The sequence below is a fragment of the Anguilla anguilla genome, chromosome 17 (assembly GCF_013347855.1).
Source record: "Anguilla anguilla isolate fAngAng1 chromosome 17, fAngAng1.pri, whole genome shotgun sequence".
In the NCBI taxonomy this organism is placed as follows: domain Eukaryota; kingdom Metazoa; phylum Chordata; class Actinopteri; order Anguilliformes; family Anguillidae; genus Anguilla; species Anguilla anguilla.
The window spans coordinates 31,246,011-31,268,510 of record NC_049217.1 but is presented as its reverse complement, the minus strand read 5'-3'; the positions used below and the strand labels follow the sequence as shown (position 1 = coordinate 31,268,510).

Sequence of the window (22,500 nt, the reverse complement as noted above, 5' to 3'; positions counted from 1 at the left end):
CCCTCTCGCGCCTGTAGAGTTTCTCCTCTGCGCTCTGACTCTCGCTGTGGGGGAGGAGGGGTTAGGGGCGTGAAACACGCCTCTTCCGTTTGCTTGGTCTGGGCTCTCTACCCACAGCCTGGGGAATTCAGCAGTTTTTTTACTTATGGCTGGAAGCCGCTGGTTGAGTGTGGATTCAGTAAAGTAATCCATCCATCCCTCCATTATCTATACCCGCTTCTCCTGGGCTGGGTCGTGGGGGGGTGCTGGAGCCTATCTCAGCGTGCATTGGGCGAGAGGCAGGAATACACCCTGGACAGGCTGCTGGTCTGTTCCAGGGCACTCACACCATTCCCTCACCAGTCACAGTAAAATGATGTGAGTCTTACGTTGACTGGTGAGAGAGGTGGGTTGTCCTTTTACCTGAGTGTTCCTCTCCAGCATACCTGGAGTATATACAGGTATGTTACAGCTGATTGGTGCATTGGAAGATCAAACAGGAAGTTAAAGCTGACTGTGCATTGGAAGCTGAAACAGGAAGTTAAAGCTGACTGTGCATTGGAAGCTGAAACAGGAAGTTAAAGCTGACTGGTGCATTGGAAGCTGAAACAGGAAGTTAAAGCTGACTGTGCATTGGAAGCTGAAACAGGAAGTTAAAGCTGACTGGTGCATTTGAAGCTGAAGCAGGAAATTACAGCTGACAGAATGTGCTTCGTCAGCATTAACAGACCTGTATATCCTCCAGGTACGCTGAACGCTGCTTGCCTTTAGAGATATATACACCTGAGGTGTTTATGTAGAGGCAGGTAACTGTGCGTGCATATTAGGTACAGTGTACCTGCATTGAAAAACGTTACTATGTTTTTACAGTTACCTGTTCCCCATGTAACTAAGTTACAGATTCCCCTGGCTTGTGATTGGTTAGAATTAGTGATTGACGTGTGTCTGGGCAACTAAGCTCCTCCCAGTGGTTTGGGGGATGTTTATTAGGCTCCTTTTCCCCTTTTTCTCCTCAGGTCCCCCCTGCATCCGCCCCCCCCACGGAGGCCACCCTCCGCCCGGGGAGTCTGTTCAGACAGCTGACCAATCAGGAGGAAGACTCGGTCACACCCTCTCTCTTCAAACTGGGCTGGCTGTCTGGAATGACCAAGTGATCATTTCACCGGGCGTTTTAACGTGTACAGACTGTAACATACGCATCTATAAATGCACTCTCAAACACTAATGCAGATTTGGAGGTGTATGATTGATTAATACAGTTTCTTTTAAATCCAGCCACTCCGTTGAGTTGATCACAATGTGGGATGTCTAGACCAGCTTTGAATCATCACAGATCTTATTGCTATAACACAAAAATAGTGTAAAGTTGTACTATAGTGTCAAATATTTTTCAAATTTGTTTTCTACAAACTTTTAAAAAATGAAGCATTGTTTCTGACTGAGTGCAGATAAACAGTTCTACATTACTGTCTTCAGTTTGTTTTTATTTCGGTCAAAGCTGCTATTATTTATAAATCATATTCTTCCTCGCTACAGAGCGTTTTTCATTGTAAACACATTGGTTAAAAACAACGGCACTGCACAGACAGAAATCTTTCACAGAAACCTACAGAAATCTTTCACAGAAACCTACAGAAAGCTTTCACAGAAGCCTACGGTGGGGGATGAGCATTATTCTGTTGTGTTCTTGAGCTGAGTGTGTTGAAGGCTGTCGTGTGTCTGTGGGTAGTATTGGCGAGGGGGTGATCTTGGTGCCCCCTGCTGGTCAGCGGGGGAAGTAGCTCTGTGTGTTGGCTGACTCCCAGGGGCAGACCACCTCCTGCATGGTGACCCTGGCCGCCTCCCGACGCTCCTCCAGGAGGCGCTGCAGCCTCTCGTGGGCGTCGTCCTCCTCGTTCGGAAAGAAGCTGAGAAGCAGAGACACACAGCGGTCACAGCCAGCCGGCAGCCATCGGCGCATATCGCCAGAAATGAAGCTGTTAGACGTGAAAATCCAGGTTCAGAAAGTACAAGCCCTCCTCACTATTTTGTTCCAGTCACCTGGATTTGATAATTAGCACAATTCTTCAGCCCGGAGATACAGCTGATTAGTGAAGTCAGCTGGCTGAGTCGATGGTGGAAGGAACACACAGCAGGACTTTTACTGTCTGACCCCTGGATGTTCCACCCCAGTTGTGTGAGTTTGAGTGAAATGGCTGGCCAATCAGAGTGCCTGCACGAGGTCATGTGATGCATGATGGGAGTGCCGTGTGTGAGGGACTCACAGGGCTATGGTCCTGGGCCTGGGGCGGGTGGAGCGCTGGCCCCCCTCGGCGTCAGCGTGGGTGCACGCGGGCTGGGGCGGGGCGCACTTGGGCGAGGGGGAGGGGTGCAGAGCCAGGGTCATACGGCGCCGGTGGGTCGGCTTCCGGAACTCTCCGCACGGCCCCGACGCCTCGCCCGCAGCACCGAGCGCTTCCGACAGGCCCACGTCTCCGCGCTCAGGGGGGGGCGGGGTCGGGGCGGGGCCGCCGTTTCCCCGGCGATCCCTCCTGGGCGTGGGCGGGGCATCCGTGGCCGCGCTGAAGGAGGAGGAGGAGGAGCAGCGAGCGGGCGATGAAGAGAGGTGCACCCGGTTGAGGGCCGTCTGCCAGTGGACCGAACACAGAGCCAGGTGGGACACCTGCGCCTTTCGATTTGAGGGACAAGAGCAGGTCAGCGCACGCACCCCTCAAACACAGCACCCCTTAAACCCACCAGCACCCCTCAAACACACGCACCCCTCAAACACAGCACCCCTTAAACCCACCAGCACCCCTCAAACATGCACCCCTAAAATGCACCCGCACCCCTCAAACACACACACCCCCAAATGCACCTGCACCCCTTCAAACACACACGCACCCCTCAAATACACCCACACCCCTTAAATACACCAGCACCCCTCAAACACACACACCCCTCAAACGCACCCAAACACACCAGCACCCCTCAAACGCACCCACACCCCTCAAACACACACACCCCTCAAACGCACCCGCACCCCTCCAATCCACCTGCACCCCTCAAACACACCAGCACCCCTCACATGCAGGTCAACGCAAACAATGACTGCCTCAAGTGGTAAAGAAAGAACAGGCTTGTTCTCTTGATTCCCAAAAGGTGAAATGTTATACAGTTTAATATTTCTAATGAAAATATAAAGGTTGTGGACTGTGACAAACTATGATACTCAAACCTGTTGGGGGGGGGGGGACTTAAACCAAACACATTGGTAGGATTCTCTGAATTACTCAGAATTAAATAGTCTACACTTCCAAGAACAAAAATCTAATTCACATCAAATTTTTGCCGGAAAATAACGTGAAAATATTTTTTAAAGATCCAATCCAAATCCAATCCAAGATGAAAGGTAAAGCCAGTGAGTGCAGCACTGTGCTCGGAAGCATAAATCTTTGATCCTCCCACTTTCTCAACATTGAAGTCACCCATCAGGGTATTTGCATGCCAATTAGCAGGACTACAAATTGATGTCACGATTTCTTCGCAAATGTCACCGGACCTGGAAAGTAAGCAAAATGCCACGGCGTCGCCATTTAAGTTGACATCAAAGTTGGGTCGGCTGCCAGTAGGAAAGGTCTTCTGTCTGTTTGACTAGCCACCTGCAACTTCTAATGAGGGAAAAGGTCACCGGTGGAGGCACTGATTGGCCATGTGCTAAACCAGATTTGTGCGATTCCATTCAAGGGAAGAGATTCTTCTCAAATACACACTGCGTATGTTTGTGAAGTGATTTTTTATGTCATTTTATGAGTATATATATATACTGTATATTTATTTTACAACCTTAAATGTAAAGCATATCCATTGAAGAGTAATGTTATGAAGGAAATGACACAAAAACAGTAACACTATGTACACATGATTCAAAAGACATGCAGGACAGAACAAAGACAGTTTGATGTTTTATGGATTTATTGGACGAATGACAGCAGAACGTGCATGTTGAACATTTTAACAGACACACCAGAGCTGCTTCTGTTCCACACACAAACACGTCTCACGCACACTCTCAGTCTCTCTCACACACACACACACACACACAGACTCGGTGTGTTTTGAATATGACAGTGTAAGTGACATATAGATGTAGATGGCAATATACAGTAGCATTGATTGAGCATTGAGACTGAGACACACACGCACATGCAGACAAACAGAGTGACACAAAGACAGCGACTAATCCTGTTAATCTGCCTTCTATTGTCTAAATAAACTTTTAACTTTAAATTGATTAAAATTAATTTATGCATTTGCATATTTATATGTCTTTTTATACACTTTAACCTAGCTGATGCTATGATATCATTGTTTACAGAATAACTTTGCATAGATTCCACTCAATTGTACATCTTTCAAGTAGCCTAATATTTATACATCTCTTGTAAGTAATTATTGTGTTATTTTTACAACAGTAATTGCGTTTAATATCTTAATTTCTGTGTGCTATCACATTGCCCCCCTGCTTTTTGTGCCGGGGACATTGAGGAAAGTATTACAGTATTTCCCAGGAGGTCATGCTGCAGATCGGTGAGAGAATGCCTGAACCCGTCAGCAATCAGGCTGCATCAGCCTCTATGCTGCGAGGGTGTTACTTTAGTTTACATATTTGGGGGGCGGGGGCGGGGGGGGGGGGGGTTAAAATGGTTAACAGAAATTAAATTATAATTTCTGGTAAATTCTAAGGGGGAAATACCTCAGGCTACAGATCAGTTTACCCCAGTCACAGCATGAAATCCCCATCTTTATTACATTAAATTATTTTTCTCTGCATCATGTTATATTATGGGAGGGGTTGTTTAGCCTGTTTTGTGATATTTGGGGGGGGGGGGGTTGTAACTCCCCACCCCCCCCCATAAATTACAGCCTTGGGGCGGTTTTGGGCGGTTTGGGGCGGTTTTGGGCAGGTTTGGGCGGTTGGGGCAGTTTGGGGCAGTTTGGGGCGGTTGGGGCAGTTTGGGGCGGGTTTGGGCGGTTGGGGCAGTTTGGGGCAGTTTGGGCAGTTTGGGCGGTTTGGGACAGTTTGGGGCGGGTTTGGGGCGGTTTTGGGCGGTTGGGGCAGTTTGGGGCAGTTTGGGGTGGGTTTGGGCGGTTGGGGCAGTTTGGGGCAGTTTGGGGCAGTTTGGGGCGGGTTTGGGCGGTTGGGGCAGTTTGGGCGTTTGGGGCAGTTTGGGGCAGTTTGGGGCGGTTGGGGCAGTTTGGGGCGGGTTGGGGCAGTTTGGGGCAGTTTGGGCAGTTTGGGCGGTTTGGGACAGTTTGGGGCGGGTTTGGGGCGGTTTTGGGCGGTTGGGGCAGTTTGGGGCAGTTTGGGCCCGACAGCTTTACTTCCGGTTGCGGTCCAGCTTGCTCATGACCTGTTTGATGTCCACCTGTTTGGTGGCGGCCGCTATCTTGGCCTTCTCCTCCTCCGCCTGCTGCCAGAGGATTATGGGATGGATTCCGGGCCTGCGGTTACGGGCGTTCTGCTCCAGCTGCGCATCACTGCGGGAGACGCACAACAGACCAATGAGACGCGTGACAGACCAATGAGACGCACCCGTCCTCTCTCACACACACACTCATACACATATATACACACGCACACACACACTTACACACTCACTTGTACACCCACACACACACACACTCTCACACATATACTTTCTTCTCATATAGTGCTCAGGCTGTGACTCACACACTCACTCATGTGGCCACCCTATCACATGTCCTCACCAGGTCTGTCACATTTTTATCAGTTTCATTTGGTGTGTTTGGTGAAGATTTTGGATTTCGCTAAAGCATGAGTTTTAAAGTACGATGGCATTGACTCTAGCTGAAGTGTTGGAAGTTCTAGAAGAACCTGGCATGTAGTATATGCTAGTCAATCCATAGCATTTATCTCTGAAAGGAAAAGTTGGGTGCAGGAGCTCGGTCCCACCTGAAGTTGTGTGCCTCTGGATTCAGAGCTTTCTTCTGCGTGTCCTTGAACACCGGAGACTTCAGGTAGCGTCCGTAGGTGTCCTGCAATTCAGACGTTCGCCATTACATGCCGTTCAGCGTGAGCATACTGAACTGAGCCCTTGGCAGGACCCCACTGTTCGCCACTGTTTGACAAGAGCAAGCCATTGGCTACTGTTTAAGCCGACTGATCGCATGCACTGTGATCTCCACCCTAAAGGCCGCACCTTTTTCATGAGCATGAAGATGTGGGTCTGCGCGGCGTCCAGGACGTAGCGGTGCGGGTGGTCCAGGCCCTTCACCGTGATGGCCATGGTCTTCTGGTCGATGTTGATCCAGCGGGGAGCCCCTGGGGCCAGGAAGGTCCTGTGGAGGGAGACAGCGCAAGTTCAGATCGGCCGTGGAAGGGCACGGGGCTCCAGGTTGTCCGTTGGGTGCACCCAGACCGAAAGCAAGACAGCGGCACAACATTCAGGAGGCTTCGATAGAACTGATTCCTCAGCTAGCATTCGACAGAGCTACCTCCTCAGCTAGCATTCGACAGAGCTACCTCCTCAGCTAGCATTCGACAGAACTACCTCCTCAGCTTGTGTTTGACAGAGCTACCTCCTCAGCTTGTGTTCAACAGAGCTACCTCCTCAGCTAGGGTTCGACAGAGCTACCTCCTCAGCTAGCATTCGACAGAGCCCCCTCTTCAGCTAGCATTCGACAGAGCTACCTCCTCAGCTAGCATTCGACAGAGCTACCTCCTCAGCTTGTGTTTGACAGAGCTACCTCCTCAGCTTGTGTTCGACAGAGCTACCTCCTCAGCTTGTGTTCGACAGAGCTACCTCCTCAGCTAGCATTCGACAGAGCTACCTCCTCAGCTTGTGTTTGACAGAGCTACCTCCTCAGCTTGTGTTCGACAGAGCTACCTCCTCAGCTAGGGTTCGACAGAGCTACCTCCTCAGCTAGCGTTTGACAGAGCTACCCCCTCAGCTAGTGTGGCTATCCTTACTAATTCACTTGAGAAACTACACAGTGGCAAAAATGTAACACGTGCAAGGTAAGGGATGTCTGTAAAATGAATTATGGACAGTTCAAAAAGTCTATGAATAACAGCTTCCTATTTGCCATGGGTTAGGTTATTCCTTAATATGGGGTTACTGAATATATAGTTCTATGTGCCTGTTGGTGTTGGTATGGAAACCACTAATATGTCTTTGATGTGTGAAGAGAGCAAAAGGCCTGAAGCATGTTGGGGTTTTTTTCTGGACTCTCCCTTACTGTTTCAGAGAGGGTCTCACTTGTAAATGCTCTCAGCCTTCTCCTTCATGGAGTCAGCGGTTCCCCACTTCATCTCCTCTGCGGCCTCCCAGAAGGCCAAGTTCTCCCCTGTGTTCAGAGAGACAAACACAAGCAGTAGGGTTGCCAGATTTAGACTAACCTGTGTTCAGACAGACGCACAAGAACAAGCAGTAGGGTTGCCAGATTTAGACTACCCTGTGCTCAAACACAGATGAGCATAGGTGGCAGGGATGCCAGATTTTCAGAATTAGTCAACACTTGACCACTGGAAGCATGGTGGGGAGCTGTCGGAATGAATTAGGGAAGGGCGGGTGGTGGTCGAGGCTGTGGGGGCTGAATGGTACATTGTTTCCCTGAATTACTCAAAGTGCACATTCCACTGTCCGGTTGGGACCACAAACTGGACCTGTACAAATACAGTCTGGTCAAAAAAGCAGAAATCTGGCAATCCTAACAGGCAGCCAGGAACACTGGTATGAGCTAGATCTGATCTGAGGATCCTGGGTTTACATCTAAATCCTGAATATGCTCTCCTTCCCCAGGCAAGCTGCTCTCCTTCCCCAGGCAAGCTGCTCTCCTTCCCCAGGCAAGCTGCCGCCAATCCCTCGGTCCGACACTCACCGCTGAACTCCTTCTTCAGAAACTTCCAGAAGTCCGCCCGTCCGCGAGGGTCGTTCAGGAGCTCGTAGAAGCTGAAGGTCCAGTGTTCCACACGCATCTGAGTTGGGATTTCCGCGCTGGGAAGCACACATTCAATATCGTTAAGTTTTCATCTTGCTTGACCCTTTGATATTACACGTTGGTTATTTTCCTAAAATTGTTCTTATAACCTAAGGCAGGTGGGCCTTACTTCGGCATGTTCAGCTCCCAGTAAGTGCTGTCGTCTGTTAGCCAGGGGTTGCTAGGGAGACACGGTGCCAGGAAGGGGTCGTGCGTCTTGTACGTCGTGACAAACTTGACGAGGCTGCAGTGGCACATGGCAAAGAAAAAAAAAGTCACACACACAACGCCCTCCACCACAGTGGGACGTTAACGTGCTACAGGTAAACGCCCTCCACCGCAGCCAGATGCTAACGTGCTACAGGTAAATGCCCTCCACCGCAGCAGGACGCTAACGTGCTACAGGTAAACGCCCTCCACCGCAGCAGGACACTAACGTGCTACAGGTAAACGCCCTCCACCGCAGCCAGATGCTTACGTGCTACAGGTAAATGCCCTCCACCGCAGCAGGACGCTAACATGCTACAGATAAACGCCCTTCACCGCAGCAGGACGCTAACATGCTACAGATAAACGCCCTCCACCACAGCAGGACGCTAACGTGCTACAGATACAGCATGTATGAAATACTGCACAAACAGCCTGCCTGCAAAAAAGGAAAAGACTTGATGGCCAAATGACAGCATTACAGAGCAGCTGCCTGGTGGGAGAACGAGCATTCGGACGAGTCCTGGTCGGGTTCCGACAGAACTTACGCTCCGAGAGAGACCGTGGACTTGGTCCTGGACCGCATTATGTACTGCTGAACGAAGATGATCTGAGACAGACAGAGACACAGAGATTGGATCATTATGAGAAACAAACTCCCTTGCAGAAAAGCCCAGTCTGTAAGCTGGATTTAATGTGCAAGACCGCGTCGGGGCTCAGAGCAGTAGGCTCCTGCAGCCTCCTCTCATACAAGGGTCATGTCCATACACACAGTCAATCTGGGAGAATGCAGATATCCGTGGTGTCACCAGCTGCTTCTTTTAACACCACAGACTGCAGATAAAGCTCACACAGGGTGGAGTCGGAGGAAGACCTTCCGTATGTGGCTTTAGCTTGCAGTCCACGGGCACCCGGTCGACCAGCAGGGATTACAGGACAGCGATGAATGCAGACCCTGGACCCACTGAACCCTCCCAAACCCTGGGAGACGCTGTCGCATCCTATGGAGCTACCGACCACAGTCGGCTCATTCCAACGATATGAATTCTTAAACAGTCAATGATCGTTCTCAAAGGCAAGTCATTTTCCTCACAGCAAAATTCACTTACAATTCTCCTGTAGTGCTCAATGCTCTTTTTCTGTTGGGAGAGTAAAAACAAGAGACTGTGAGCTTAGTTCACACACACACACACACACACACACATTTTCACTATTACATTTACAATAAATCAGAAAACACATTCACTTTAACTATGAAGGACAACTACACACGCTGTCTCGTATGTCTACACACAGTATGTAACACGAGGACTACAAGCACAGTCTGGCATGACTACAGTTCCCATCTAACATGCTGAGAAACGCTAGCTGCTGATTGCATATTCACCACCTCTCAGTATATGGAGAGGGTGCTGTGTTTAAAGCAGTGTTGTGGTTGCCAGATTCTTGTGTATTACTCAGGTGTGTCTTTGCCAAGGGGGTGCAGATCAAATGGGTGTAAATGGGATTGGCTATCTTACTCAGGGTCATTTAAATTTCACCACAAGGCAAGTCTCCAGTTTGGTGGATTTTATATTGGTGATTTGGCCACCTCTGTACTTTCTGGATCTTAATGCTGGTCGTTGTGGCAGCAGTGTAGTATAGTGGTTAGGGAACTGGGCTTGTAACTCAGTGGTTGGGGGTTGCCAGTTGGATTTCTTGCTGGGGATTCCCCGCTGTAATTCTTGAACCCCCCTGAGTGACTTATTTGACCAGTAAAATGCCAAGCTGTATAAATGGATTGCGTGTTAAAGTGCCATCGCTGAAGGCTGCAGTGGATAAGAGCATCGACTAAACTGTGACTGTGATGAAACATCGGCAGCTTTTAACGTTTCTGAAATCCTGCCCAGTGTAAACCGGAGCCGAGCAGATTTAGAGGAGTTTAATAGATCAGTGAGGGCCTCTGAAAGGTCAGAAGCCCTGATGGATCTGACGCCTCGTTTGATCGCTAATGAGTCCCGGGTCCGATATTCCCATCTGTGTCCCGCCGTGAATCCGGATCCGATATTCCCAGCTGAGTCCCGCTCTGAATCCGGATGTCCCCCCGGAGGTCTGTGGAAGTTCTAAGTTCTGCGGGTCGCTTTGGTGAGTCTGATGCCCCAGGCAGGCAGTTTGATGCCCCAGGCAGGCAGTCTGATGCCCCAGGCAGGCGCTGGTCTGATGCCCCAGGCAGGCAGACTGATGCCCCAGGCAGGCGCTGGTCTGAATGCGCTGCTCTTATTATTCTTAGCGGGAGGCCATTTGAGCTTTTGTGCAGCGCTAGACTACGAGCCATGTTGTGCGTTCTGGCCGGTGTTCTGGGGAAACCCCTTCTCTCACAGCGAATCCCACAGGACCGTCAGCGACCTGGCTTCACGTCTCTTGCAGAGGGTGTGTGTGTGCGTGTGCATGTGTGTGTGTCTGTCTGTCTGTCTGTGAGAGTGTGCGTGTGCGTGCGTGTCTGTCTGTCTGTCTGTCTGTGAGAGTGTGCGTGTGTGTGCGTGCGTCTGTGCTCTCCCTGGTGCAAAGTGAGAAAGAAAGAAAAAAATCTGTGGGAAGAGAGACGAAAGAGAAAATGCTTTGTTAATAGGCATCCAGGGGACCCCCATTATAAGTAAAAATAAAAAGGCTGTGTTTGAAATATAAAACCTCAGTATTGACAGGGTGTTTCAGGGGTACGGAGGCAGCTCGGGGGGAGAGTGGTGGCTGAGGGGGGAGGGCCATGCCTGGTCACTAAAGCCGGCCTCTGGCCACATCAGAGGCTGAGAAATCAGCTTACAGAGGGTAAGGAGATTGACTTTAAACTCACGGTGGGGCCCGCAGTCCAGCGGCCTTACACGGCTAATCTCTGCTAATGTGCTTACATGCAACAGGTGGTGCCACACAACTTCCCAGAATCCACTGCTGCTTTCAGCACACAGGAAAACTGTGGTACCCTTTTCTCTGGCCTGGAACACCCACCCACCACCAGGGTGAGTCAAATCCTAAAATCCCCCCCCCCCCCCCCCCCCCCCCGACACCCCCACCAGGGCCTCACCTGTTACCTCTTCCTCGTTTGGGTCAATGTGTCGGTCCAGCCCGTAGTCCATGGCGCTGAAGGTTCGGGGCTGTCGAGCGATACAAAACAAATGTTGGTGTTTTCACGTTTACATAAAACACTGGCTAGGTTTGTGGTGGAGAACCAATAGAAACTTCCATCTAGGCACCAACCCCCCCCCCCCCCCCCCCCACCCCCACACCCATACACCCCATGCCTGCCTCATGGCTCCTAAAGATAACATTTCCGAGCCGATCTACAGGCTGTGAGTGGACTGTAGAGTTGAGACTGGCTAAGCTGCAGCAGATGTGCAGGATTTGTGGGTAATTAGCGGCTGAAGAGGGGGACCGCGGGAGCGGTGCTATCTGATTGGCTGAGCGCGTCTCCTGTGTGGTCTGACTGTGTGACATCAGGCCCACTGTTTAATTATCCCAGCCACTTCCTGCCGAGCCAATCGTCTCTCCTGAAATATTCAGAAATGCTAGGGAGGCCTTTCCCTCTCTCAGAGGGGCTCACCCACACCACGCCCAGCATGCAGATCTCTTCTCTGCGTCTTCTCTGCGTTCTCTGCTACGCTATCGCTGTTATTGTATACATTACAGCCCGCAGATTCTATGATGATATTTTTTCAAATATTATTTGTTGTGAACAGGAAGTACATTGCTGTTTATTGTAAAAAAAAAAAAAAAACCTGATCACCTTTTGTGCACCATATTCCACCCTCCCCTCTCCCCCCCATCTCCTGGCCCGTTGGTTGTATGAGTAACCATGGCGATTAGGGTTGGAGAATTAGCTCACCGGAGGCTTGTGGACGATCCAGTAGGCTCTCTCCTGGCAATCGAACACCACGCGGTCCGGCTTCTTCCGCTCCTTCCCCGCCCTGACCCAGAGAGAGCGGGGTTACCAAGGTTACCGAGAGCACTTAGATATTCAAGTAAACATTTTGGTGTGTTCTCTTCCAAATCACAGGGCGGGACGGCAGTATAGAAATGGGAGGCCAAGAGATGCAGAGATTTTTGGCATTCCAAACTGGTTTACAAAAAAATAGTTTTTAAGTTAAGTCAGAGGATAACATTTCTTAACTAGTGAGTGGTCAATAAAACTAATGAGTGATGTGCTGGGAATAGTGCACCACACTGACTTGTGCTGCTCCTTCGCCTGCAGCACGATGAAGTCCCACTTGTGATTCATCCATTTGTGCAGGTGGTTGTAGTGTTCCTGCAGCAGTTAAAAAAAAAAAAAAAGAAATAATAATAATAAAAATAATAATTTTAGGAATATATCAGGCCATTGGCGGTTTGAAGCAGGAATGAAGGGTTGGAATGCCGTACGGTGACTTACCTGCTCGTACGTCTCCAGGACACCTTTCTTACGAATGTTCCTCTTGGCCAGATAGATGGCTACAGGAAGAGAGAGAGAGAAGGTGTGGCTTATTTAGCAGACTGTTATTCAACAGGAAGTGGTGTGTCACCTGTATTTTTACCTGTTATGGTTTATTTACCTTTACCTTGTTTAACAGATTGAGTTATTCATAAGTGTTAAAACTGTCACTTTAACACCCACAGAATTACAGCCATGAATGACTCATCAAAATGAAATGTACCAATCAAAAGAGGCCTTATTACATTTAAAGGAGGATGGGCTCTATATACAGAAGGCTTTAGCCGACGTCATCATGACAGGTTTGCTCTGAGGCACCCACCGTAGTTGGTGTCGTCCATGGGCCATTTCTGCGCTGGCCAGAAGTACGGGGTCTGCGGTGGGGGGGGGGGGGGTAGATGGGGGGCATGTCGGGGGGGGGTGAGGCGGATGGGGGGCAAGTGCGGTGAAGGAGATGGAGACGTTAATGCCATCAAAAAACGGTCACAAATCATCCATACGCACATATCACTGTGTGTGAACGGAAACCCCTGCCATGTTAGTGGGCGGGGTTTGAGCACTGGAGGGCGGGGTCAGCTCCGTGTCGTGGGGGGGGGGGGCCTGTGCAGGATTGGAGGGTGGGGTCAGCTCTGTGTCATGGGGGGGGGGCATGTGCAGGATTGGAGGGCGGGGTCTGCTCCGTGTCGTGGGGGGGGGCATGTGCAGGATTGGAGGGTGGGGTCAGCTCTGTGTCATGGGGGGGGGGGCATGTGCAGGATTGGAGGGCGGGGTCTGCTCCGTGTCGTGGGGGGGGGGCATGTGCAGGATTGGAGGGCGGGGTCAGCTCCGTGTCGGGGGGGGGGGCATGTGCAGGATTGGAGGGCGGGGTCTGCTCCGTGTCGGGGGGGGGGGCATGTGCAGGATTGGAGGGCGGGGTCTGCTCCGTGTCGCGGGGGGGGGGCATGTGCAGGCTTTGAAGCCCGGCTCCGTTAGGAGTTACCTGGAAGCGGTAGAGGCTGGAGTCGCCTTTGAGGACGAGCTTCTTGTGGTTCTGCAGGGGGTAGATGTACCCATACGCCACCAGCATGGTGCCGAAAGCACCCGCCTCTGCAGGGGGGCGGGGTAGGGGGGAGAGGGGCGGGGTGGAGGAGGGGGGCAGGGTAGGGGGGAGGGGGGCGGGGTGGAGGAGGGGGACGGGGGTGTAATTACATAAACGGATTACTTCTTTGTATTTGAGCCAAAAACCGAATCTTTTTACGGAGAGGTTTAATATATATCATACATTTTTTAAAAGTTATTTTCTACTGGATGAAACTAAATGACCTTCATTGAGATCAAACAGCAGCGTAATGTTTCCAGAGATAGAACCTCAGAAGCTTCTCTAAATACACCGACTGACACATTCAGCATCGCAGAGTCTACATCCCTCACCTTCAGGAGTGACCTTCAAACGCTTAACGATCCAGGCGTGGATGTCCTGACCTGGGGACAGAGGGAAGGGGAGCTCTGTTATAGATGAGTGACTGGGCTCTGCTCTGGGGACAGAGGGAAGGGGAGCTCTGTTATAGATGAGTGATCATGCTCTGGGGGCAGAGGGAAGGGGAGCTCTGTTATAGATGAGTGATCATGCTCTGGGGGCAGAGGGAAGGGGAGCTCTGTTATAGATGAGTGATCATGCTCAGGGGACAGAGGGAAGGGGAGCTGTTATAGATGAGTGATCATGCTCTGGGGACAGAGGGAAGGGGAGCTCTGTTATAGATGAGTGATCATGCTCTGGGGGCAGAGGGAAGGGGAGCTGTTATAGATGAGTGATCATGCTCTGGGGGCAGAGGGAAGGGGAGCTCTGTTATAGATGAGTGATCATGCTCTGGGGGCAGAGGGAAGGGGAGCTCTGTTATAGATGAGTGATCATGCTCAGGGGACAGAGGGAAGGGGAGCTCTGTTATAGATGAGTGATCATGCTCTGGGGACAGAGGGAAGGGGAGCTCTGTTATAGATGAGTGATCATGCTCTGGGGGCAGAGGGAAGGGGAGCTCTGTTATAGATGAGTGATCATGCTCTGGGAGCAGAGGGAAGGGGAGCTCTGTTATAGATGAGTGATCATGCTCTGGGGACAGAGGGAAGGGGAGCTCTGTTATAGATGAGTGATCATGCTCTGGGGACAGAGGGAAGGGGAGCTCTGTTATAAATGAGTGATCATGCTCTGCTTAAGGAACAGACACCTGTATATTCTGCCATTTTCCCCTGTCTGTAGTGACAGTAATACTGTAGGTCTATCTCCCTACACACACAGACACACACACACACACACACACACATGCGCATACAAGGAGCACTGCAGCTGGAGCACACACACTCATCTTTGTGTTAGTGCTGATCGGAGGGAGGTCAAAGGTCAATCTCTCCGTGACTACAGCTGGTGGCCTGTGGGGTCCTCATGCTTAATGCAGTGGTGATCCAGTGACCCCTGACCTACTTAAACCCACTCTACCACCGGCAAAATCCGGCCAATCAGGTTCCACCATTGTGCATTCCCAGTCATCGGCACTTCTAACCTGTTTCTTTATTATGTAAATTACTGTGTAAAATGGTGCACATTTGTGAGGTGGCTTGTGAGAGGATTGAGGTGCTAAATGACATGCATGTAATCTATGTACATTAAAGCTATTCCATGTATTACACCTTCCAGTCACATTCAACACTTATAGTAACATTTACTGCACTAGTTATAAATATGTGTCAGTACACGCTGGTTTTTCTATTTGTGTTGAAAACATTTAAATTCCATATATGAAAGTATCTCAGGCTGCGTTTAAAAAAGGGGGGGGGGGAGGTGTCACAGCATTCACTCGTTCGTTGTTTTAGGGGTTCAGAGGTTTTTGGGACCTCAGCTCCAGGGTTAAACGGTGGTCTGGTGACCCTTCCCTTGCTCTGGAGATTTATGAACCCAGGGCTTCCCTTCGTTTGCGCTCGTTTGCACTAATTGTAAGTCGCTCAGAATAAGAGCGTCAGCTAAAAGCCTGAAATGTAAGCATGAGCTGTCTTGGAGGCAGAGCCTCACTCCTGACTGGCAGGCGGCTGGCTCCGCCTCCCAGCCCTAGATCTTTCCTCCAGTCTTAGGCCAGCTTACTGTGTCGCTCCAGGGCGCTGGGGGAAACCCGAAGCTCATCCGATTTGAGCCTGCTGTATATAGAGCGCACTGACTCACCTCTTCAGGCTGCACCTCTCCCCATCCCTCCCCACCTCCCTGTGATCTCTTTAATGACTGCAAGCTTAGGGTTGTAACTAGGTAGCTGTTTCGTAGGTGACTAGTTAATGCACCTGTCTTAACTACTGCTTGTATTTTTGCATAGACTGCGTTGTTGCTGTTCTCGTTTGTGTTAGTGTTAATCAGTTTAACCTTCAGGGTCCAAGTTGAACTATGCGGTTGTTCCCTGCACTTGGACCGGTACTTCTCTGTAAGGTTTTCGACACACTTGTTCCTGGTTATGGTTACACACTTTGTTGTACGTCACTCTGGATAAGAGCGTCTGCTGAATGCCTGGAATGTAATGTAATGTAATGTAATGTAATGTAATGTAATGTAATGGCAGATTACCAGCAGCTGCGGCCTTTTCTGCTCCCCAATCTGAGGAGAGACCACGACCGCGTCTGTACCTGGGCGAGAGACCGTGTCTGTACCTGGGCGAGAGACCGCATCTCTCGCCCAGGTACAGCATGCAGCACATAGCTGTATATCTATGTGCTGCATGCTGTATGCACAGCTGTATATCTATGTGCTGCATGCTGTATGCATAGCTGTATATCTATGTGCTGCATGCTGTATGCATAGCTGTATATCTATGTGCTGCATGCTGTATGCACAGCTGTATATCTATGTGCTGCATGCTGTATGCATAGCTGTATATCTATGTGCTGCATGCTGTATGCATAGCTGTATATCTATGTGCTGCATGCTGTATGCACAGCTGTATATCTATGTGCTGCATGCTGTATGCATAGCTGTATATCTATGTGCTGCATGCTGTATGCACAGCTGTATGTCCACAGTGCAGCAGTGCACAGTGGGGCTCCTCACCTGTCATGGCATGGGGGATTGTGGTAATGACCAGCTTCTGTTCCTGAAATTTTACTCCATTTTTTGGGTCCTGCATCTCCACCACCAAGGCATCCACCTGCGAGTGGGACGAGAGAGAAAGACGCAAGTGGTGAGGTCACGCGGATCTACCCACAATTCCTCCTGCTGCAGCATGACTGACCGTGAGCGAGGCGAAACCAGCTCTTTCGCACATATAACCGTCTTACTGACCCCTAGATGACCTCTCAGTGAAACCCGCTGTGTTTAGAGCGCCCAATCGCTGCAACGTCCATCCGTCATCAGTGTGGGAGGTCACGTGACTGTGCGACTGCTCCTGCTGCTGGGGCACCTGAACAGCACACGGCCCACTCACCTGGTGCAGGTAGACCCCAGTGCCTAACCGCCCAGAGGAATCACTAGTGAGTAACCACACGATAGACAAGCCACGGCTAATTACCCATCACCCCACGGGACTGATCCACAGTCACTGTCAGCACTGGCACAGCTGGATCCAGGGCCCATTGCTTCACTGTGTCACACACACACGCATGCGCACACACACACACCCCACAGTACTGCGCTGGATCCAGGCCCATTGCTTCACTGTGTCATGGTGCCTTCATCAGTCCACTTTTTCCACACCTGGCCACATCACCTGTGAGGGACCTTGCATAAGCCCTGCATAATGCTTCCTGTGTACCGTATGAAGACATTCATTTGCTGTATATTAACTGATGCAGACTGTCACAGGTTTAATGTGCCACCGCCCGCATTATAAATGACATTACATTCTGATGCCAGTCAGTATGTTATGGTGAAGTCAGAAGTACACCATGTGACGGTATTGAATATAGTACAGTTGACCAGTTATGAAAGGAACTATATAAATATAAATACATACAATTACAAATGTATTATTATTGTTGTTGCTTCATCATTATTATTATTATTATTATTATTATTATTCATATTAACAGGCTTCCGAAGGCCGTGCTGGGACGATCCTCCTGTGCGCTCAGCGTTGGCTCCTCTCCTGCGTCGCCTCAGGGAGGATTCCTCTCCGTAATCGGCTTTGAAGTCAGACTGCAGCATTACCCAGAATCTCATAAAGTCTGGATCACAGCGAGCTCTTAAAAAGCAGCGAGGCCAAAGCTCTCTGTGAGACGGTTCACTGGCGTCAGACCCGCGGGCCCTGGGGTGCACTTACAGAAGCACACTCTGGCTAAAGATCTGTCCTGAAAATGCAGAACAGACATGTACAGCACCAGCTAAATATCTGCCCGAAGCCCACGGAGAAGACCAGCTGAATATTTGTCCTTAACACTTATAAAAGACACATACAGTATCCAGTGCATATCGGTCTTGAACATTTACAATAGTAATTCCCTAGCTAACAATCTTTCCTATACACTTATATGAGACGTGTACCAGCTGAATATTTGTTCTACACTTAGAAATGACACGCGCTGGCTAAATGCTCTACACACTCGGAGAAGGCTTGCACTGGATAAGTATCTGTCAAACACACTTAACATTTGCCTTACACAGACAAGATGTGCAACAGCTATACATCTGTCTTACACGCTTTAAAAAAGTGTGCACTGGTCCTGCACACGTAAGGGAAAACAAACACCGGCAAACTATCTGTCCTTTAAACTTAGAGGAACAGGCTCTGAATAAATATCTGTCCAGTGTGAACTTAAGGGACATAACAGCTGCTAAACATCTGAGCAGGTGTGTATCTTAAAACACAGAGCAGCCACGATCCACCACTCTATTAAAAGTGCTCTGTGAGCAGTCAGAATGGCTAGAGCAGGAGGAAATGAAAAGTCGAAGGGACTGATGACATCATGTCATTGGCATGAAGGAAACTGCAGTGGCAGTAGTAGATTTATTTGGCTTTGGTTGGAATAAATTAATGGCCCAGAGAAATGTGTTTAATTAAATAATAGACTTCATGTAGTATGAAGCCAAGGAGAAAAGTGGAGATTAAGTAAGTCAGAATTAGAAAGCTGTGAGTATAAATATAGATAATTGGTTAATTGGATTCCAGATATTTATGACGCTAGATGCACAATTATAACTGCAGACACAGAAACCGGCCAATGAATATTCCATTTAAATTAAATTATTTTAGATAAAAGACAGAAATGTTTAACATTAATGATTGTTGACATGATAAAACACTGTTTGAGCCATTAAGTACTACTAATATTAATATTAGAAAAATACAAGATGAAAGATGATACGATGTTCTGGAACAGAGTGAATTAAAGCAATAAAGCACAGCTGATATTATTGTAGTTAATGTTATTATAATTATAATCATGACTATTTTTCTTATTCTTTCTTATGATCTGCAGATGATATCTTATACATGTCATTAACAGAATTAAACCTTTCTGAAGGGGACCGTGCATTTGCCCTCCTATTGCCTGAAAACCTCAGAACTGATGGTGAGTTTTTTTCTCTGAACTTCCATGAATAACCCACATACTGTCAATCCACAAGTGCTTATAATTATTCTATATCGACACTGAAATGGAAACTAGCTGTTTTACATTATGCCTTACACTATTTCAGATAATATACACAGGCAAGTATTGTACATGGATAAGCATGATATTTAAATAATTACCCACCTTCTTTAGACAGGCCATTCGAGGTCGATAATGCTGTCCATGATCGTGGTTTGTCCTGATAGTCATTTTGGCGTCTTTTTTTATATATAGTGGAAAACACTGAATAGCGTTTCAAATATTTTTAATAAGGTTTTCGCACTGGCCGGACGTGTAGACTACGCTTGAGATTCACGCCGCTCCATCGCCCGAGGCGGCTGTAACAGCGGGAGCTCGGAGTTACGCTCGGATGGAAATGTCATCCAATCATAGCAAAGTCCTGTTCCTTCAATCTGTCACCTAACTCCCACAAAAACTGACCAGGAAGATCATTGCACAGCCTGTCCAGCAGGCGGCAACGTCGAGCTATGAAAATGTCTACGTTTTAACGTAACCTTAAAATGTACTAACTGAATAATTGTTACGTAATAAGCAGGTATGAAGATTTAAAAGCAACTTGTTTCCATTTTATTGTATTTCATCCTCTTTTTCATGGACGTGCTGCTTTCAGAAAATAATAACTGTAAAATTCTCTAAAATTTAATTATGCACTGGGTGTGCATAACTGCAAACTCCCACTGCCATGTTCAACATTCTTTTTCATAAGCAAAATATTTTTTTATCTGACACTGGTTAAACTGAAACATTTATAAGTTTGCCTTAGTTTGCTTTTTCAGTACATGCTCTAGTTGCCAGCAGCCATACATTTTCTGCACACCCAATGAAAATGAACCCTTTAAGGTGTGAGGTCACAAATATGTTACTAGAGTGTTCTTAACTGAACATTCTAATGCTGATGTCACAATCACTGCCAGGAATTAAAAGCAATGGGGTTCTAGAACACTGACCTACTCTTTCCAAAAAACCCTACTCTTCAAAGGATTAAGTGTTAAACATTTCTGAAGAATGTATAATTGTTTTTGAATTGCCATTTGAATTTCTATGAAAATACAAAATTAAATAAACTATAAAAAATATTTTTAAAAGAATGAAGGAAATGAAAAACAATCTTCAGAAAAAGTAACATAATCTTTATTTCTTTGAATTATGTCTGTTGTGTGACATGGAAATAAATTCAGCAGCAAGCACAATTTTATGCTGTCTTAAAAATTTCTCTTCAAACCTGCTCATTTCCAACTAGCTTGTTGCTGTGGAACTACACTAAAACAGTCATTTTCCATGGCTGCCGAGAATTAGCTATAATTTGTGTGTGGCTGCAACAACAGCAGCAAAATAAATAAATACAATAAATGAGTTGGCCAGAGCATGCTCAGTTGGGCCACAAACATTGCAGGGAGGGTGCATTATAAATACAGTAACTGACTGTGCCAGTGCTGTGGCTGTAGTTTATCTTAATACAGGTACTATCTCTATATATTCAGGTAGCAGATTCCACTGTAACCCCAAGAGCTGGTCTCCTCTAGCATATTTATGCAGTCTTCTCTTTCCTCTGTGGACTCCTTGGTCTGTTTGTCTGTCAGCTGTGCTGTATCCACTCCTCTCCACCTCCTCCTCTTCTTCTCCTGTCCCTCTCCACCTCTCCCCTCCACCTCCTCCTCATCCTGGTGTGCTAAAAAAAAATCCTTTTTACCAGGAAACTATTGAAACTGCTGTCACAAACCCGGTGATAAACTGCTCTCTGCCTCCGCTTCCCTTCTACTCCCCCTCTTTTCTCACTGCGGATGCTTTGTGATGTTCTTCCAGGCCCTTATAATAACCTGCTATACTGTCCGTGAACTCATAACCCTAACCCCAACACATCCTGAAACGAGACACCTGAAACTATCAGAACTGCGTAATCGCATGCGTAATGTGCTGCCAACTCAAAACCCATTTCATGCTCAGCTTTGTCATTTAACATCCCATATGTAGCATGAAATCAGATTTAGTGTAATATATCAGGTGTGTATATTAGTATGATATATCATTGGTTTGTATATTTTGTTTGTCATTAAATTGTATATATATATATATATATATTATTATTATTATTATTATTACCCATGAGACAGACACATGGACATTGTAATCTCTTTTAAAAAAGCACCATTCATAACTACAATACACAGGCTGCACAAGACAGCATTACAAAACAGTAAAATGCTAAAACAAATCCTTAAGCATAAATATGTAGCTTTACCCTGTCTGACTGGTTGCATAATTATACTACCACTGTTTTTCTTCTTTTTAGTTTGATGATTTATCACATAAGTGTTAACCTGTTCTGTACCTAGGCCCATGTGGCTGTTAAAATATAGGCATATCAACCTTGCCCTAACAACCTTGTAGCTCATATTTCTAAAAAGAGATTTTGTCTCATCGTAATTCCAGTTCGTGTGCGTGATTTTTTCCCCCCTGGGTTTAATACCTACTGTATTTTAGACTTTTTTCAAAGTTGATATGACTGCATTTTTTATCCTGAGGCAAAAGCCGAGCGAAAAACCACCCACTATTACGTCGCTCGCCGTGCGCGTACATGGAATAATATAGGAGTCGCGCCCACAGTCTATGGTCGCGCCCCTCCCGCCTAGACTCAGGAGCGCGCTTTACCGGACCCTCCCTGCTGTATCGATGAAGTTGTGCCTCAAAGATGGCGGACTTCCTGCCGTCTCGATCCTTTTTATCTATCTGTTTCCCAAAGTGTCTCCTCAACAGCAGCGAAGCAGAACAGATGAGAAGGTCTAAGGAGATCGACAAGTCTATTTCGAGGGAGAAACCTTTTGTAAAGCGCCTCGTGAAGATCTTACTGCTCGGAGCAGGGGAGAGCGGCAAATCCACTTTCCTCAAACAGATGCGCATCATACACGGCCAGGACTTCGATCAACGGGCCAAAGAAGAGTTCCGGGCTACGATCTACAGCAATGTAATCAAAGGTACGGACAAAAGATAGCGTGTTCATCGTCTCTGCTAGTTGTTCTCTGATATTTTTGACACAAAAAAGTCCACAGCACTCTAAATCTGTTGAGTTGTGCACTGTACAAGTACTTCGTGCGAGAGCTGAAGTTGTGCGTTAGCTGGCTAGCCAAGAGAGACATCCCCTCTTTTTCAGGCTGTTAGCTAGCTAGCGTTTTAGCTAAAGTTGAAAAGAAGAAACGCCCATGTTATTCCGTTCCGTTAGCTGACGGGTAGCAAGCTCAACGTGTAGGAAAACGTGTGTAGTCTGCTCATCTTAACCCTTTTCCTTTTATTTTTGTTTCATGGATGATAATTTTGGATCTAGC

At 48.0% G+C, this 22,500-nt stretch overlaps 3 protein-coding genes across 6 annotated transcripts in view; 2 read left to right on the top strand and 1 right to left on the bottom strand.

The window, feature by feature from the left end:
- cog1 (component of oligomeric golgi complex 1) overlaps positions 1-1,445 on the top strand; it is a 10,326-nt gene extending 8,881 nt beyond the window's left edge. Inside the window, exon 14 of one of the 2 annotated variants that reach the window (XM_035397711.1) lies at positions 996-1,445. In XM_035397711.1, coding sequence (XP_035253602.1) covers positions 996-1,133 — 138 coding nt within the window. In that variant the 3' untranslated portion in view covers positions 1,134-1,445. The remainder of the gene's footprint in view (positions 1-995) is intronic. The other variant, XM_035397713.1, reaches the window with a different exon arrangement.
- Position 1,446: 1 nt separating this feature from the next.
- rgs9a (regulator of G protein signaling 9a) lies at positions 1,447-19,534 on the bottom strand. Of its 3 annotated transcripts, none has more exons than XM_035397714.1 (19): positions 19,304-19,534; positions 16,662-16,758; positions 14,015-14,065; positions 13,584-13,690; positions 12,927-12,978; positions 12,566-12,624; positions 12,366-12,442; positions 12,023-12,104; positions 11,232-11,294; positions 9,279-9,308; positions 8,718-8,779; positions 8,093-8,206; positions 7,864-7,979; positions 7,242-7,329; positions 6,183-6,321; positions 5,936-6,018; positions 5,373-5,499; positions 2,244-2,647; positions 1,447-1,886 (listed from the first exon to the last, which is right to left on the bottom strand). In XM_035397714.1, the coding sequence occupies exons 1-19, from the start codon at positions 19,367-19,369 to the stop codon at positions 1,745-1,747; spliced, it is 1,959 nt and encodes a 652-aa protein (XP_035253605.1). In that variant the 5' UTR covers positions 19,370-19,534; the 3' UTR covers positions 1,447-1,744. The 3 variants fall into 3 exon arrangements, with proteins under 3 accessions (XP_035253605.1, XP_035253606.1, XP_035253607.1); XM_035397715.1 differs by having other exon boundaries at positions 5,388-5,499; XM_035397716.1 differs by lacking the exons at positions 1,447-1,886; positions 2,244-2,647 and having other exon boundaries at positions 5,305-5,499.
- Positions 19,535-21,812: 2,278 nt separating this feature from the next.
- gna13b (guanine nucleotide binding protein (G protein), alpha 13b) overlaps positions 21,813-22,500 on the top strand; it is a 19,275-nt gene continuing 18,587 nt past the window's right edge. The window contains exon 1 of the mRNA XM_035397717.1: positions 21,813-22,152. Within this exon, the coding sequence (XP_035253608.1) occupies positions 21,870-22,152 (283 nt within the window). The 5' untranslated portion in view covers positions 21,813-21,869. The remainder of the gene's footprint in view (positions 22,153-22,500) is intronic.